The 19,464-nt window shown below is 36.7% G+C and overlaps 1 protein-coding gene across 3 annotated transcripts in view; it reads left to right on the top strand.

The window, feature by feature from the left end:
• The first annotated feature begins 679 nt into the window (after positions 1-679).
• The window catches only part of TMEM62 (transmembrane protein 62), a 34,773-nt gene continuing 15,988 nt past the window's right edge, over positions 680-19,464 (top strand). Inside the window, exons 1-9 of one of the 3 annotated variants that reach the window (XM_005896151.3) lie at positions 680-1,023; positions 1,317-1,428; positions 2,703-2,840; positions 5,176-5,221; positions 8,943-9,084; positions 11,645-11,769; positions 11,911-12,033; positions 15,380-15,535; positions 19,199-19,358. In XM_005896151.3, coding sequence (XP_005896213.2) covers positions 844-1,023; positions 1,317-1,428; positions 2,703-2,840; positions 5,176-5,221; positions 8,943-9,084; positions 11,645-11,769; positions 11,911-12,033; positions 15,380-15,535; positions 19,199-19,358 — 1,182 coding nt within the window. In that variant the 5' untranslated portion in view covers positions 680-843. Of the gene's footprint in view, positions 1,024-1,316; positions 1,429-2,404; positions 2,596-2,702; positions 2,841-5,175; positions 5,222-8,942; positions 9,085-11,644; positions 11,770-11,910; positions 12,034-15,379; positions 15,536-19,198; positions 19,359-19,464 lie in introns of those variants that run through there. The other 2 variants (XM_070378122.1, XM_070378123.1) reach the window with 2 other exon arrangements.

Genomic DNA, 19,464 nt, shown 5'->3' with positions numbered 1-19,464 from the left:
TTCCCTGGTGGTTCAGTAGTAAAGAATCCACCTCCACTGTCGGAGATGGTTCAGTCCTAGGGTTTGGAAGTTCCCCTGGAGAAGGAAATGGCAACCCACTCCAGTATTCCTGCCTAGGAAATCCCACAGACAGAGGAGCCTGGTGGGCTACAGTCCATGGGGTTGTAAAAGAGTCAGACACTACTTGGCGCCTAAGCAACAATACCTAGCCCATAAGAAGTATTTTTAAATGTATTAAACGAATGGCACACCACTGTTTTAGAGCATTATGTAACCAAGTGCACATGACATCAGGATTAAGAAAAAAAATTTCTCACAAAGTATATGGATGAAATCTATAGAAAACTTACAGCGACGTTGTTGATAATCAGAAGGGACCAGAGGAAGCCACCTGCCACATTTGTACAGCGATTTAAAAAGCGTCCTCATACCAACTTTGATTTTCATAACAACCCTGCAAAGTACGCTCTGGAGGTATTATTAACTCCGGTTTACGAGGAAATCGACCACCTAGGTCAAGCGTGATTGACTAAGGCGGAGTCGGGACGCCTGCCCCCGCCTCACTGACCTAGGATCCTTCCCTGCCGCGCCTAGGCAGCCGCGAGTGGCGCTGGGGGACTCGGATTCCTTTTCTTCCCCTGTATCACATTTGCAAACCGACCCTAAAAGCGCGGCCCGCCGGCAGGTGCACGGCCAGGCGCAGGTGCAGGTGGCGGCCGACCAGCCCGGCGCCCTAGGCCGCGCGACCATAGAGTCCGGAAGTGCAGCCACAGCAGTTCCCTGCAGGCGCCGCTTGGTTCCAGCCCCGGCCACGCACACGAGGGCCGCGCTCCGGCGGGCTGAATGGCCTCAGGGCTGGCAGTCAGGGTGGTCGCCGGACTGGCGGCCGCGGCCTTGGCGGCAGTGTTCTTGGAACACTACGGCCTGGCCGGCCGGTCTTCATCACTGCCCCAGCCCCGCACTCCCCGGAGCCCGCACCCTGCGCCGGGTTCCGGAGCCAGCAACATCTTCTGGGGTCTGCAGGTGACGCAGCGGGCGCCCAGGCTGGGGAGGTGGTGGTGGGGTGCATGGGGTTTCAGAGCGGGCACCAAGCGGTATGAGACGCCAGCGATTTCCACTGGGGCGCGACCCGCACCTGTTCCGGCCCAATCTCTGCGCTGGGGGAGGGGTGGTGGTGGTGGTGCTTGGTCCCCCCTGGGGGATCTTGAATGCTCTGAGTCTTTGCCTTTTCTTCCGCCGGAGACAGCCCCTGGGTCGTCTCGGTCTGTGCCGCCTCTTCCTGACTCAGATCTCTGTTCAATACCCGCTTTCGGCAGATATCCGACATTCACCTGAGCAGGTTTCACGATCCAGGCAGAGCTGTAGACTTAGAGAAGTTCTGTTCTGAAACTGTTGACATCATTCAACCAGCTCTCGTCCTAGCAACAGGTAGGGACGATTGCCGTGCTGTCCTGTTGTCCTGTGGTCCCAATGGTAGAATGCAACCAGTACTGCAACCTTTTAACTGAGGGACGTTAGGAAAACTTTAGCTGCAGCCTCAGGTGAACCCTCCTCCTGCAGAGGAGATGGGATATTGTAATTTCCTTTGCCTGTGGATAACTGAGTCAAAATCCAGGCTAAATGACTTGCCATAGCAAGGTTTCGTCCTAGCGGTAGAAGCAAGGCACGTGATTCTCATGTTAGTGTTCTGTCTGCTGTATCTGTATCTGTCTTGTTGTATTTCTAGATTTGAGAGAGAATTAAGGAAAGGCCTTTAACCAGTAATGAAAAGTTCTCATCCTTCTCCTTATATTCTTGTTTTTTTTTAAATTAAACTTTTCCATTTTCTTTGCAGTATTAATCGTTCTTATACCGTCAGTTGTTTGACGGGCCCTTTTTTTTTCACCCCTTCCTACTTCTGTGACTTGGTTCCCTGGAGTGTTCAAACCCCAAACCCTTTGCTCCCAACTGTGTTGAAGAAGAAGCTAAAGGAGCTTCTATCCTGGCCCTTGGGAAATTCATCTTTTACCCACCTTACAGAAACATCTCTGACGATATGATGAAGTCCTCATTTTATGGATGATCTCAATTTCAACTGCTTAATTTCCTAGAAATTTTCTATTCATTTTCCAAACTACACCTTCCAGATTTTCTTGCTGTAAAATTAATACTTTGTTAGATCACATTTCCTGATTTGGGGTTTGGAAAATTAGGTTGCTATAGATATTAGGCAACTGCCCAAAGTGTTGGAATTTATTATTAAAGAGTTTTCAATTTATCAGAGTTTCAAGATGCATTTTTACGGCTTTCTTTAAAGGTATAGTTTTCACAACCCATTTCGAATGTAACAGGAGGTTATATAGGCACTTGTTGACCTATAAGAAACAAAAAATCCATGCTGAGAATCTTGTTTTATTTTTTTTAGGCTGCACTTTGTGGCATATGAGATCTTAGGTCTCCAACCAGGGATGGAACCTGTGCCCCCTCCGTTGGGAGTGCGGAGTCTTAACCACTGAACTGCCAGGGAAGTCCCAAGAATCTTATTTTTTCTGAGAATCTTAATTTAGATGACTTGCTTTGGATGCAGGTGGATTCATAGTGGTTATCCTTAAACATGTTGAGTACTTTGAATATCTTTGTTCTTCAGTGTGCATTAAAAAAAAAGTTGAACCCCAGTCCAGCTTTACTTTGCCTTGTGATTACCTTCTTTTGTACACCTACAGGAGACCTGACAGATGCCAAAACAAAGGACAATTTGGGATCCATGCAGCAAGAGGTAGAATGGCAAACTTACCATAGTATTCTAAAGAAGACAAAAGTCATGGAAAAAACCAAGTGGCTCGATATCAAAGGAAATCATGGTAAGAGTGAAGTCCCACTTATAATTAAGACTAGATCTTTATAGGAGCCCAGATTCTCCAATTTAAATTATAAAATTATAAAATGGGACATTATAAGTTTACATACACTGAAGACCACAACTAAGAAATACAACTGTAATATGTGATATTAAAACTTCAGATGTCACTATTAGGCCTTGAGGGGGAAATTGGTATGATTTCTTTCTTCTTTACATGGGAGAAAAGCATATAGCAAAATCTATGGAGGAGGATGCTTAAAAAGATATAATTTGCTAAGTGAAAGAAGCCAAATCTATAAGTCTATATACTATGTAATTTCATTTATATGACATTCAAGAAAAGGCAAAACTATAGACAGAGAACAGATTGTGGTTGCCAAGGGTTGGAGATAAAGAGGCTGACTACGAAGAGCCATCATGAGATAATTTTGGGGGGTGAAGATACTGTTCTGTGTCTTGGGTGTGCTGGTAGATACATGACAATGTGCTTGTCAATATCTTTAGAACTGTACGTCACAAAGATTGAATTTTGCTATATATATTTAAAAATTTGAGTGACAAGTATATGCACATATGCGTAGAGAGAAATGGATAACCCCTTCCCAATTTTTTAGATTGTGATTTTTACGTTAATAAGAAAATGAACTATTTTCCGAGAGTCCTGATGGTAAATTTGTTTGTTTCATAAAGGTTGACTTTCTTTTTGGTTATATAAATATTTCATTTGTCTGCTTCATTTTATTATTCATTGCTGATGAACACCTTTATATATTTTTTCAAAAGGTATATTTATAAATTCTACCTGGTGAAATACACAGCTATTAGATTAGAAAATGCTCTCTATAAAAACAGTTGATCCTTTGCTCACTGCAACTAGAGAAAGGCCATGTGCACAACAAAGAAGACCCAGTACAGCCAAAAATAATGAACAAATAAATATTACAAACAAAAAACAAAAAAAAAACAGTTGACCCTTGAACAATGTGGAAGTTAGGGGGACCAACTACCAGGCAGTTGAAAAGTTGGGTATAATTTTGCAGTTGGCCCTCTGCATCTGCAGATTCAACCAACGAAGGATCTGTAGTACTGTAATATGTATTTATAGAACAAAATTCTCATGTAAGTGGATTTACATAGTTCAAATCTGTGTTGTTCAAGTGTCAACTATAGTTCTTACAAATCGGCTAGAAATTATAATTAAAGATAGGGTTCTTGCTTACAACTTTCTCTGGTATGTTTACATTCCCTTTATTTTCCTGATCTTAATTAGGGGTACTGGTCAAATTCTTTTGCAATAAAAAGCAAATCTGTGTATATTAAAGTTTTCCAAGCCAAACTACTGACGTATTTTAAGTAACAGGTATCAAATGGAGTTTTGTGATTAAATAATTTGGATAGTCTTTCAGAGTTCATAATCATTTAATTTGACTTGTATAGGCATAAATGCTAATGGTATATATATGTGTGTGTATGCATGTATACACACACATATGTATATATACATACATGAATCTTTATTAAGATTTAACTGTAACAGGGAGTTCCTTGGTGGTCTAATGGTTATGACTCAGTGCTTTCACTTCTGTGGACTGAGTTCAATCCCTGATCTGGAAACAGATCCTGTAGGCCATGCCATGTGGCAAAAAAAAGAGATTTAACTATAACAGAGTTGTTCTCTTAAGCAAGAGGATTATATACGTGATAATGTTTCTTTTGGCCTAAATTGAATTTACAGCTTATTCTCTTAAGTTTATTAGAAATGTAGTGGATTCTTGGAAGTCAAAACTGATAAACAATTTTAGCTATTGCAATCAAGCAATCAAGCTCTATGAAATTCTATTTCCAGATAAGTATTCTATGATGTCCTTAACCTTTTTGCTTACCATTATATAACTTCTTTATTACTGAGTCTTTTTTAAGATTTAAGAAGAGAGGGGCTTTGGCCCTATTATCAAAGTCATCTACTGTTTAGAAGTCCTTGACATGGATCTGTATATCAGCCATGAATCCAGTCCTTCTTGACTCCCAGAGTCACATGATTAAAATAGTAGCAGCAGAGGTCCAGTCTTACAACATCAAATTTATTTATTCTGAGTAATGCATAATTCAAAGTACTTATTCTTCTTCAATATACTAGATGCCTTAAATAAGTTTCCAGATAATCTGAATTCTATTAAGTTATCAAGTTTTAAAAATTAAAATTAAATGCCAGTCTAATTAATTGACATCTGTCATCTAAAGTATTATTGAAAGAACTGTCATTTTTCTTCAGTCATTAACATGTTTGCATTTTTCTTTTTAATATAGATGATGTTTGCTCTTTTCTTTTTAATTAGATGCATTCAACATTCCAAGTCTGGAGAGTGTTGAGAATTATTACAGGTACTGTAATGAACAGAAGATAGACAACAATGTAGAGTATGTGTTACAAAGAGGGTACAGTCAATTCACTTAATGGGTGATAACATTTTTTAACAGAGAAACAAGCCTCTGGTAATTAAAAAATGGAGGCTTTTAGTTGTTTATCATTTTTATTTTGGCTATTCATTTTTGTTTGTTTGCTTAGACAGCCCTTTATTCTTTTCATTTTGTATAATGCTTTTTGTTGGCTAATGGTACTTTTAATATTTTATACAGACTTTTTTTTTTGCTGTTGATATACAGCAAAAGTCATTTAGATCAGAGCTTGTCAATCAGAGTAATGTGGACTTTAAGAATACTAAGCTACTGATTCTCTTAGCCTCTGGGGTGGCTGAAGAGCCTAGTCGGTCACTTCTGGGTGCTTTGTCCAATATGTCATACAAGTATTTTTTTTAACTTATGTGCATGAATATGAAAAAGGCAGTGAATATGAAAGGATCTTTGAATCAGAAAACCAATTTTCTAGTTTCAGTGTATTGGAATTCTTCTTTTGGCTGTAATTTCACTTTTTGTTCCTGTAGCTTTGTTCTACATTGTTTCAGTAGCTTTGTTCTACATTGTCAATTAGTCAAGTAGCAAGTATTAAGAGTCTATCATTAGTTGGATAGTATGAGAGAAACAAATATGCTTTCTATCTTCAAGTGAGTCTAGCTAAGGTAGATGAAAATTGTTTAGGAAATGGTTAGAAAAGAACATGAAGGAATGGCTGATGAAATGCTAGATTATTTGTTACACTTAATTATCACTATGAGAAATCAGAAAAGGCAGACGTCAGCATGGGGTAGACATATAGTAGACTTTATTTTTCATTTTTGTTTTTCATTGAGATATAATTGACATATAACATTATGTAAGCTTAAGGTGTGCCATGTGTTAGTGTGATTCATTTATATATTGCAATATGATTATCACATAAGATTAGCTAATATCTCTATCACTTCACATAGTTATTGTTTCTTTTTTGTGGAGTAAACAATTAAGATCTGGTCTGTTAACAACTTTGAAGTTTATAATACAGTATTTTAAAATTATTATTACTACACTGTGCAGTAGATCTATTTATCTACTAGTTGCAAGTTAGAAAAGACTTTGTAAAAGTAGTGAAAATTGTGTCCAGTCTTAAAAGATGGGTAGCCTTTGGAGGAGTAAGAAATTCTGAGGGGTATATTTTAGGCAAAAGGATGAGTATAAACAGAGCTTTAAAAACTAGAGTGAGGTTTTGAGTGCAGTAAAGAAATTGTTATCATCAGAATAAAGGTTCATTTTGAGGATTGATACAACATTGGATAGAGAGTTAGAGCCAGTTCATGGTGGTGTCAAGTGATAAGCATAGAAATTTAGATGTGATAGGTAATAATAGTTTATAATCCAGTATAGGTTCCTAAGGAGATTAGCAAAATAGGAAAATAGTATTTTATAAAGGGCAGATACATAACAAAATAGAGATAGGGATAAAAAGGAAGAGATTGGAGTTGTATAGACTAAGTAGAAAAATCCTACAGTAGTCTAGCCATCAAAAGGAAAAGGTTGGAAATGAGTAGAGGACCTGTCTGAATGAGGATCATGGATATGGGGATGGTGACATGAATTTGAGGATGATAACTGGTTAACAGATAGAGTCACCATAACATGGAAGAGGGGGTTGTCCTCTTTTGTTAAAGTGAGAAAAGAGAAGGACAGAGATGAAAATCTCCCACTTCTTATTAACTGTTTGTATCTTTGATGGTGATTATGGGGATGGGCTTAAGAGACATTTTCAAAGCATTAATAGGATTTAGGGTCTGATTAGTAATTGGGAAAAGTCAAACTATTAATCACTTTAAAGTTTCTTACCTTTATATTTTTGTTTCTAACCATTACACTTTATCTGGATTTAAGAAATGACATTTAGTTAGAGATACAGGCCTTATGGAAGTATCATATGAAAGGAAGGGAAAAAAAGGAAGGAAAAAAATCTTGAGGTTAAATTGTGATCTCTAGAATGCCTCAGAGATGCCAAAATCCAGAATTCAAAGACTATTGTATATTTTAACCTCTGCTTTCAAATACCTGAATTTTATTTTAGATAGTTGGATTTTAATATGTCAAAAATGTAGGAAAGGAAACAATACATATGAGATTATAAGATCTTGAAGAATAAATGTGAAAAAAAAAGCAGGAAAAATATCAATACAAATTTTAATGAGGAAAAAACCCTGAAATAGAAATTTTAAAAATATCAGGAAGAGAGGTAATAGAACCAATTGACTATTAATTGTAATATCTATGACAGTATATTTATGATGTATTTGATAGTTGTTGTTCCTTAAAAATAGCTCCCTGATGGCACATTAAATTTCAGAAGTTTATTTGTATTTCTTTCACATGTACTGTTAGGTAAAATATCATATAAGACACTCAGATATTTTCTTATAATGTTCTGACATTTGAATAATAAAGGTATGCTGCAAATATTGGAGAAGTAAATGGCAACCCACTCCAATATTCTTGCCTAGAGAATCCCGTGGACAGTGGGACCTGGTGGGCTGCTGTCCACAGGGTCACACACAGTCGGACATGACTGAAGCGACTTAGCATGCATGCATGCATTTGAGAAGGAAATGGCAACCCACTCCAGTATTCTTGCCTGGAGAATCCCAGGGACAGAAGAGCCTGGTGGGCTGCCGTCTATGGGGTTGCACAGAGTTGGGCATGACTGAAGCAACTTAGCAGCAGCAGCAGCAGCTCCAAATATAATCTCTACTTTCTTTCACATTTATTCAACAAATACTCAGTGAGTGCCAAGCCTGTACACTCTGTTACCAATCCTTTCTCCTTACTCTTCACTCTCCAACTTACTGGACACCTGAATACTGTTGATACTTAAGGTGATGAGGACTTTCATTACTGGATGTGGACCCTGTGTATGTTTTCAATATATTTTTAGAAACTGAAAAAAAGATTTACTGGTTCTGACTGAACATTTTCCTCCTGGCTCAGTAACTTCTTTGCAAGGCTTTATTGTGACTTAAGCCTTTTCACTCCTGTTTTAAGAACTCAACACTTTTGTATCTCACTACACCAAGAATTCTGTTAGGTACTTAGGAGGCCCTCACTACAATATTTTTTGGCTTACCAGGTAGTGCTAGTGGTAAAGAACTCACCTGCCAATGCAGGAGATGTAAGAAATGAGGGTTTGATCCCTGGGTTGGGAAGATCCCCTGGAGAAGGGAATGGCAACCCACTCCAGTATCTTTGCCTGGAGAATCCCATGGAGAGAGGAGCCTGGCAGGCTACAAGTCTATTGGGTCTCAAAGAGTTAGAAACAACTGAAGCCACTTAGCACACACGCACTACAATTTTTAATGACTGATAAGTACCATTTCCTTGGATTCTGATTTATCTCTTTTAAAATGTTTAGTGGACTGCTTACATTAGCCACCTACTTTTATGCTTTGCTTGGTGACCTTGTGCTTGGTTACTGATGAATATGTTTGCTTGCATCTTTGGAGACAAAAGGAAAAAAATTTAATTGATTTATCCATTGTGGGTCTGATATCTAGTTTTGTGTATTTCTCTGTCAGATCATGGAAATTTCCTTTACAAAGGGAGTCAAAATATAGTGTGCTAGTAGGGCAGGAATTTAAACTCATTTTGTTTTCCTATGATTGCACTAAAGCTTTCTTGTCTTGTTATTTTTTAGGAAGTATTCTGCCGTACGGAGGGATGGCTCTTTTCGTTATGTCCACAGTACTCCCTTTGGCAACTATTCTTTTATCTCTTTGGATGCCAGCCTTAATCCAGGGCCTAAGAGACCTTTTAATTTCTTTGGAATTTTAAATCAGGTACAGTTAAAATCCCACTGCCCTTTGCACTAACCTATTTTATTTTTTTCAGATACACGTGGCTCACTTAAAAGTTATCCTAGGTAAATAAATTCTTATCTAGAAATGCTTGAGAAAAATTCTACTGTGGTTTTGGGTATGACTAGAAGAAATTATTGACTCCTTCAACCCTATTATTGCTATCCCTATTCTTGTCCCAAAACCTGGGAAAGGAATAACTCACATTTTATATCATGAAATTAAAAGGTGCTTGTTTCTTGGAAGGAAAACTATGACAAACCTAGACAGCATACTAAAAAGCAAAGACATCTCTTTGCCAACAAAGGTCCATCTAGTCAAAGCTATGGTTTTTCCAGTAGTCATGTCATGTACAAATGTAGGAGTTGGATCATAAAGAAGGCTGAGCACAGAAGAATTGATGCTTTTGAATTGTGGTGCTGGAGATGACTCTTGAGAGTCCTTTGGATTGTAAGGAGATAAAACCAGTCAATCCTGAAGGAAATCAACCCTGAATATTCATTGGAAGGACTGATGCAGAAGTTAAAACTTGAGTATTTTGGCTACCTGATATGAACAGCCAACTCATTGGAAAAGATGCTGATGCTGAGAAAGATTTAAGGCAAGAGGATTAAAGGCAAGAGGAGAAGGGGGCAGCAGAGGTTAAGATGGTTATATAGCATCAGTGTCTTGATGGACATGAATTTGAGCAAACTCTGGAAGACAGTGGATGATAGAGGAGCCTGGCAAGCTGCAGTCCATGGGGCTGCAAAGAGTTGGACATGACTTAATGACTGAACAACAACAGTAAACATTTATTGAATAGGTACTAAGTAGAGCATGCAATTTGCAAGGTGCAGGACATACAGCTTTGTTTACAATATGGCATATTTCTATATCCCCACAGTTGCCATTTCTAGCTAATGGTCTGTGTGGTTTTTTTTTTTTTTTTTTGGTAAGAGAAGGGCAACCATTGAAGTAAATATGTTTCTTTTAAAGTATCTTTTGTAAGCTTGGTGAAAATTGTTGCTGGGTTGAAACTATATGGAAAGTCACATCTGAGAACCTCTAATTATGTTTTAGAGGTTCTCAGATTATGTCTTAGAGGTTCTCAGATATGACTTTCCGTATAGTTTCAACCCAGCAACAATTTTCACCAAGCTTACAAAAGATACTTTAAAAGAAACGTATTTACTTCAATGGTTGCCCATGTCTTGGTACAGCAAATGTCAACTCATTAATGATTATGTGCATGTATGTAAGACATATGTGTCCATATGCAAGGGTGATAAGATCAAGTCCTTGGCCTCTTAGAATATTTAATCTACTGTTGGGGCTTAAGACCTGTGTAGAATTAACTATAATGAAAAGCGAATTGTTAAATGCCGAAAGATTCAAAGTGGTATGAGGGTTTAAAGAAACTTGAACAAAATATTGTTAAATGCATTGTGTTTATTAGCCATTTTATTGCATGAAAGTGTATTTTGTTGACTACTGAGTGTCTTTAGACAGTCTAGAGTTGATTAGCTTGTTATTTTAAAGCCTACCCTGTAGAATAGTGTTTTTTAAGGTTTAATTTGATAATCTGCCTGAAAAACAGCTATTTTGTAAAATGCAGATTCTCATACTTTGTCCAAGACTTACCAAATTAGAAAACCTGAAGGTAGGACCCAGGAATTCATTGCTATAAGCACTTCACAGGTAATATTAATGTATATTTATATATGTACAAGTTATTTCAGAGGCTATCTTTCTGAGTGATGATTTACATAGAATAAATGCACTCATTTTGAGTATTTGAAGGATTTTGACAAGTGTATGTACTGATGTAACTCACTACAATCAAGAGAGAACATTCCATTACTATAGAAAATTCTATTGTGTTGTTGATCTTCACCTGCAGTTCTGGGGAACCACTGATTGGTTTTCTGTCAGTATAGATTAGTGCTGTTCTAGAATTTTATGTAAATGAAATCATACAGTATGAACTCTTGTGTCTGGCTTCTTTTGCTTAATATATCTCTAAGATTCATCTGTATTACTGTATGTGTGCTTTTTTTACTGCTGAGTAGTATTCCATTGTACGCACATGGATATACTGTAATTTTTTTGATGGTTTCTAGTTTTTGTCTATTATGAGTAGAATATTGTGAACATTCTGGTACAAAGCTTCCTTTGGATATATGTACATCTTGTTTTATAAGCTTAATTTTGATATCCTCTTTATTTATTACACTGTGGTATACAGGGCTGAGAAGATTAAATTTAGAAGTAAAGAAAGAAATTTATGTAATTTAAGATTATTCTTTATTTCTGTTTCCTTATTTGTCAAGTGGGAATAATCCCTGTCCTAGTTAGTGCAGACTTATTTTTAGGATCAAATGAATTATAATGTATGTTTAAACAGTTGAAACTTAGAGAGGCCCATACAGAAACTTAGTAAAGTTTAAGCCTTAGACATAATATACTTATTATAAAACCTCAAGGGAGTTGTATAATCCATTGACATTAGATTTCAGCCTGAGCCCTAATTAAAGCTCCTCCTATTTTTCTCTGATTTCAGAAACAGATGGAGGAGCTTTTGTTACTGGCCAAGGAAAGTAGTTGGAGCAACCACAGTATTTGGTTTGGACACTATACAACATCCACTATCCTTTCTCCATCACCAGGACTTCGGTCAATAATGAGGTGAGACAGGCTTCCAAAATCAAGATTGTTTTAGGTCTTTTCTGTTTTCTACTTATTTTGCTTTTTTAAAGAGATATTTTTATTAACTTGGCATCACAAGCTATCTTTGTTCATTTATTTCATTTGCTTTTTATTGGTTAGTTCGGCTACAGCTTATTTGTGTGGGCATCTTCATACCCTTGGTGGACTCATGCCTGTTTTGCACACTCGTCACTTCCAGGGCCCTTTGGAACTTGAGCTAGGGGACTGGAAGGATAACAGAAGGTAAGGGAACTACCCCACAAAATACAACTTATACGTGTAAGTTTTTCTAAAGCAATAATAGTTTTCTGATCACTACCATGAGTGATCCCAGTTAAGGAAAAACTTGTGACATCTCTCTGTTTTTGAAGGGAAATATGTATCTGGCAGTCTTTATCCTTATGCAGAAATCTTGTTGCAGCAGTTATGTTTGCCATTGCTATGTTACACTGGAGTTTCAAATGCATCCTCTAGGAAATAGTTTTCAAACTGCAGTGTACACAAGCTCTTAGAGGAGCTTATGAAAAATAAAGAATACCAGGCCCTCACTCTAGGGATTTTGGTTGTGTTGGTCTGGGTTAGGACACAAGAAACTACTTTTTAAAAAAAAGTCTACCAGGTGCTCAAGAGACTATACTTTGAGAAACATTAGGGCTAGAAATATGTCATATCTTTCCCTAAATTTTGTATTTGCTTTTCTAGTTACTGCTGCAATATATTAGTGATTTAAGTTCTTCAAATAGATTACAGTTGGTTTTTATTAAGATTAAACTTTTAAAAATTATTATTATTAAGCATTTTTAAAATTGTAGTATAGTTGATGTACAATATTGTATAAGTTACAGGTATACAATATAGTGATTCACAGTTTTTAAAAGTCATAATTATTATTATGAAATATTGGCCATATTCCTTGTGTTGCACAATATCCCAGTAGCTTACTTTATATGTAATAGTTTGTACCTCTTAACCCCTTGCTTCTATCTTGCTCCTTCTTTCTTCCCTCTCCCCAGTGGTAACCACTAGTTTATTCTCTTTATCTGTAAGTCTGTTTCTTTTTCATTATATTCCCTAGTTTGTTGTAGTTTTTAGATTACACATATAAGTGATCTTGTATAGTATTTGTCTTTCTCTAATTTATTCACTTAGCATACTACCCTCCAAGTCCATTGTTACAAATGGCAAAATTCCATTCTTTTTTATGTCTGAGTATTATTCCATTGTATATATGCCATATCTTTATCCATTTTTATGTTGATGGACACTTAGGTTGCTTCCATATCTTGGCAATTGTAAATAATTCTGCTATGAACACTGGGGTGCATGTATCTTTTCAAATTGGATATATACCCAGGATATATATCCAAAGTGCTGGATCATATGGTAGTTCTAGGGTTAAAGTGTTTTGAAGAGAAAACATAACTTATCAAGCATACAGTATAGTTGAATATATATTTACTGAGAATAATGCAGTATGTATTTGAGAATAACTATCTAAGTGCAAGTATAAGTATAGATAACTACCATTTCATTGTTTTATATCAATTGCTATTTAACTTTGTTAAACCCAGTGCTATGAAGATGTTAGATACTTAGTAAATATTTGTTAAGCTGAATGTTATCTTGCTATTTTTAACTACAGTTGACCTTTGAACAACACAGTCTGAACTGTGCAGGTCCACGTATACTCAGATTTTTTTCACAAAGTACTTACTACAGTACCTCACAATCCATGGTTAGTTGAATCCATGGATGCAGAACTGAGGTTATGGAGGTCTGACTGGGAAGTCATACTCAGATTTTTGACTGCTTGAGGGTTGGTGCCCCTAACCCCTGCATTGTTCAAGGGTCAACTATACTTCCATTAATTAAAAAGAAGTTTTATATCTTGGAAAGTACTTATTCATTTCAGTTGGCTTTTCTAGAAACTGTGTAAGAGCTAAGCTTGAAGCCTCTAATTATTTGGCAACTGTAATTACTTTGAACTAAGACCTGCCTGTTCATGATGGTGAGGCTGTGGGCTGGACTAGAATTACTTTTTACCAGGTAGCCTTCCTAAACCTTGTTCAACTTCTTGATTTTTTTTTTTTTTTTGATTTCTTATATAAGCAACAATTACAAGTTAAGTCATGTTAATTAATGAAACCATTTCCTTTCTTTCTCTTCCCACCTGCTCTCCTGTGTTCCACCCTAGGGTTTTATCTAGAGTTTGTGTTACTGAAAGAAACTAACCTTTATCTGTCCTTATAAATATTTAAATTTTATTATGTTTTGTTCAGTCACTCAGTTGTATCTGACTCTTTGTGACCCCATAAACTGCAGCACGCCAGGCTTCCCTGTCTTTCACCATCTCCTGGAACTTGCTCAAATTCATGTCCATTGAGTCAGTGATGCCATCCAGCCGTCTTGCCCTAATATTATGTCTTAGTACAATAGAAGAGTTTTTTTTTTTCCCCAGCTTCACTGTGCTGCTTGTGGGATCTTAGTTTCCCAACCAGGGACTGAACCTATGCCCTCAGCAAAAGAAAGTGCAGAGTCCTAGCCATTGGACTGCTAGGAAATTCCCTAGAAGGGTTTTTAAAAACTGTTAGTATGTTAGTAATATTAGACTAGACTTTGTTGGGTATGCAAATAAATCTAGAAATATCAGTGGCTTAACCCAACAGATGTTTAGTTTTTTTTTCATTTTTGTAAACTCATACCGGGAATAGGACTCATAGTATGAGTCAGGGAAATTTGCAGCCGCAGGGTAACTCTGGAATTCAGACTTCCTCCATCTTATAACATGACTATTTCAACACCTCAATTCCAGGGCAGGGAAGAGAGCGTGGAGAACTCATACCCACTCTTAAGTACTTTGGACCAGAAGTGTGATACATGTCACTTCTGTTCACAGCCCATTGGCCAGAACTAGTCACATGGTCCCAACCTAATACCAGGGAGACTGGGAAATGCAGGGGAGCACGTGGAATATTTGGTGAGCACTATTGTTTCTGCCATAGCTAATCATTTTTCTCCTCAGTTTTAAAAGTTAGAAAATACAGAACTTTGCTTACTCTTTAATGAATAGTTATACCTTTCAATGTGCATTTAGAAAATCAAAACCACTTAACTTTTGCTATTTTCTTTGAAATTATAGAAATGTTTTAAAGAAGAATTAAAGGTTTCAAATTGTGCTCATTTTAATATTTTATGTAGCACTGTTGATAGGATGAAGAATGTTAGACGTTAGGCTTACGATGAATATTTTAGGTTCAAAATAGCCTTAAAGTATAGAAATCAAATGATTTAATTCAATAAACATTTATTTAAAAATTAAGAATACATGCTATATACCGGGCATTATTTTAGGACACAGTGAAAATTCATTGTTTCAGTCAGATTCCAATTGTGACAAATGTCACGTATGACAAAATGTAACAGTGAAAGGCGCAAGGAAAGAAAGAGGAACGATATTATTTACTCTGCATTCCAATAAGTAATCTCAGAAAGTATAATTTTATATTTTTAACTTTGTTCTGTTTTTTGTCCTTCAGTCCCTCTTAAAATATGAAATGACTAAATTACCTCATTGTTCTCTGGTCTCTAGGTACCGGATCTTTGCTTTTGATCATGACCTCTTTAGCTTTGCAGATTTGATCTTTGGCGAGTGGCCTGTGGTTCTTATCACTAATCCTAAGTCACTTCTCTATAGTTCTGCTAAACATGAACCACTAGAAAGACTCCTTCACTCAACACACATCAGGTATGTAGCAATTTTTCAGAATTTACTTTTAGTTTGTTATTGATAGAGGATAAGTCATTGTGATTGCATTCTCAGGTGAAAGCTATGAGATGCCCCACTTTAGTTTTATCGACAATCTAAACATTATATACATTGCCTACTATTTCATTCCCAGTTAAAAAATACATAGTTTTTAAGCTGCTGAAATTAGAAAAAAAGTTTAGAAACCCACAATCCTACCATTATTGTTTCTTTTATTTTAGCTTCTGTATATGCATGTTTTTACATTGCCATAATCATGATGTATCTATTCATTTGTATCCTACTTTAACAAAGTTATATCATGTATCAGAAATATATATATTTTAAAATTTTGCTACATAGCCTTTCAAAAAAGCAAAAACTATATAAACCTTATGGAATTGAAAATTCATTTGGTGTATGAATTTGACAGTATATGTCAATGGAATCTTTTTTCTTTTTTAATTTTTTCTGGCTCTGCTGTGCAGCATGGGGGATCGTGGTTCCCCAATCAGGGATTGAACCTATGTCCCTTGCAGTGAAAGCATGGAGTCTTAACCACTGGACGTCCAGCGACATCTCAACTTATTTTTTATTGAAGTATTGTTGAATTACAATGTTGTGTCAATTACTCCTGTACAGCAAAGTAATTCAGCTATACATTTATATACATTCTTTTTCATTTTCTATTCCATTATGGTTTATCACAAGATATTGAATATAGTTTCCTGTGCTATACAGTAGTTTCTCTCTTCTATATATACCAGTCCAACCCTCTCCCACTCCCCTCCCGCTTGGCATTCTATCCCTGAGTCCCTGATTCTATTTCACAGGTAGGTTCATCTGTGTCACGTTTTAGATTCCACATATAAGTGATATCATAGTGTATTTGTCTTTCTCTTTCTGACTTGCTTCACTTACTATGATAATCTCTAGTTGCATCCATGTTCCTGAAAATGGCATTATTTTGTTCTTTTCTATGGCTGAGTAGTATTAAATAGAATCTTAATGAAACATTACCATTCCTTTTGGAAGAGACTTATAACCTTTTGCAAACATAAGGGCACTTGTTTTAATATACTTTCTTAAAATTTTATTTTGAAAAATAGCACGACATAACTTTTGGAAAATAAGGTAATGGGATTATATGTGTATTCCTGTCCCATCCCCCACCCCCTAATAGAACTATTGTTAACATGAGTTTTCTTTCTCAGGCATTCTTTTTCAGGCATGTATTTACATAGTCATAATCATAGGGTACAGTGTATTCTAATTCCTACCTTTTTTCTGTCAACAGAGAGAATGGATCATAGTATATATAACTATTTTCCTATCTTCTTGGTGATCTTTTAGATTTTCTTCTAATTTGAGGATGAACATCTGATGCATATAGACTCTTCCTTTATTTGAATAATTGCTTTAGATAGAGTTCTAGAAATGGGATTCTAGCTGAAATAGTTTGAATTCCTTTGTGACTGTTGATAAAGGTTTTCTAACTACTTTATTTTTTTTGCAACTAAAATCATTACTCTTTTAAAAAATTTTTGGTAAAATATACATAAAATTTACCATGTTAACCATTTTTAGTGTACAGTACTTTCATATTGTTGTACAACCATCACCACCATTTGTTTTAACTTCCAAAACTGTAACTCTGTACCCATTCAACATTAACTCCCTATTATCCCTCCCCCCAGCCCCCAGCAACCATTATTCTACTTTTCGTCTCTATGGACTTGACTACTTTAGGTACCTCATGTAGGAGAATCATGTATCTGTCCTTTGTGACTGGCTTCTTTCATTTAGTGTAATGTCTTCACCCATTTTTAAAAAAAGATTTATTTGTTTATTTTTGGTTGTATTTTTGCTCCCAGGGTTTCTCTAGTTGCAGCGAGCTGGGGCTACTCTTTAGCTGGTGATGTGCAGGTTTCTCATTACAGTGGCTTCTCTTGTTGCGGAGCACAGGCTCTAGGTGCACAGGCTTCAGTAGTTATGGCTTGCAAGGTCTAGAGCACAGGCTTAGTAGTTGTGTACAGGCTTAGTTGCTCTGAGGCATGAGGAATGTTCCCAGACCAGGGATCGAACCCATGTCCCCTGCACTGGGAGGCAGATTCTTACCCACTGTGCCACCAAGGAATTCTGTCTTCACCAGTTTTGAAGCATGTGCCAGAATCTTCTTCCTTTTTAAGGCTGAATATTATTTCATTGCATGTATATACTATATTTTGTTAATCCATTCATCTGTTGAGGTGGCTCAGTTGGCAGAGAGTCTGCCAGCAATGCAGGAAACCCAGGTTCGATCCCTGATTTGGGAAGATCCCCTGGAGAAGGAAATAGCAACCCACTCCTGTATTCTTGCCTGGAGAGTCCCAAGGACAGAGGAGCCTGGTGGGCTATAGTCCATGGGGTTGCAAAAGAGTTGGACACGACTGAGCGACTAAACCTACCAGCCTATTCATCTGTTGATAGACACTTTTGCTTCCAACTTTTCACTATTGTGAATAATGCTATGAACATGTGTATAAATATGTGTGTTCCAGTCACTGCTTTCAGTTCTTTTGGGTATATATTTAGAAGTGGAATTGCTGGACCATATGGTAATTCTGTTTAATTTTTTGAGAAACTGCCATATTGTTTTCCATATTGGCTGTGTCGTTTCACATTCTCATCAGCAGTGTACAAGGAACCTGATTATTTTTGAAAACAGGTACTAATTTATAATGTTACCAAGAAATAGGAGTGCAAATTTCACAGAACTCTTATCATTATTGGATACTGTACTTTTAAAAATATTTACTCATTATTCTGGAAAAAAAAGGGTACCAAGCTGTTTTATTTCTTTTGATTACTAGGTAAGTGGAATATATATCTCTTCGGTTACATTTCTTGATAGGAGCTGCATATCAGATTTAGGTTTAGAATAGTTTCTAATTTCTCACCTTTTCAGGTTTGCTGAGTTATACAACTCCAGAAGCCACCGTTTACAAAGAATTCAGATCATATAAGCCGTGTCGTATGAACAGTTGCAGAGTGTAATGGTCTATTTTACAGTTGCCCTTTGGTATCTCTGGGAGATTGGTTCTAGGACCCCCTGCGAATACCAGAGTTTTCAGATGCTCAAGTCCCTTATGTAATGTGGTGTAGTATTTGCCTATAACCTATACTTCAAATCTTACCTAGATTACCTATAGGCTTTTCCGGTGGCTCAGTGGTAAAGAATCTGCATGCAATGCTGGAGATGTGTGTTCCATCCCTGGGTTGGGAAGATCCTCAGAGAAGGAAATGGCAACCCACTCTAGTATTCTTGCCTGGGAAATCCCATGGACAGAGGATCTGGCGGGCTATATTCCATGGGGTTGCAAAAGAGTTGGCTACAACTTAGTGACTGAACAACAACAGATTACTTAATAATACCTAACACAATTTAACTTCTGTGTAAATAGTTGCTGGTGCAAGGCAAATGCAAGTTTTGTGAAATTTTTCTTTTTTGAATATTTTCAATCTATGGTTGGTTGAATCCACAGGTTCCACATCTCAGGAACCTAAAGATCAACCGATGGAAGCTTTACTGTACTTAAATCTTTTCAGGTTATAACAGGGTTATTCTTCTTTATAGAAACAATGGCAAATACCTAAAACCATGCATTTATGCTTTCATTTTAGAGTCTTGGCCTTTTCCTTATCCTCCATTACTTCAGTTGCAGTTAAGATTGATGGAGTTCCTTTAGGGCAAGCTAGTCATTTGTCTGGTCCTATTTTCATACTAAAGTGGAACCCAAGAAACTACAGTAATAAGACACATAACATAGAAGTTATCGTTCAGGTAAGTTAGTAATTTTCAACTTGGTATGTAAATGATTAGTAACCACATTGAACGATGATTTTTTTTTTTTTTAGTCAGTTGATTAAGATGAAACTAAGTAAAAAAT

The sequence above is a fragment of the Bos mutus genome, chromosome 10 (genome assembly GCF_027580195.1).
Source record: "Bos mutus isolate GX-2022 chromosome 10, NWIPB_WYAK_1.1, whole genome shotgun sequence".
Lineage (NCBI taxonomy): Eukaryota > Metazoa > Chordata > Mammalia > Artiodactyla > Bovidae > Bos > Bos mutus.
The sequence above is the reverse complement of the archived record's forward strand: the minus strand, read 5'-3'. Positions and strand labels throughout refer to the sequence as shown.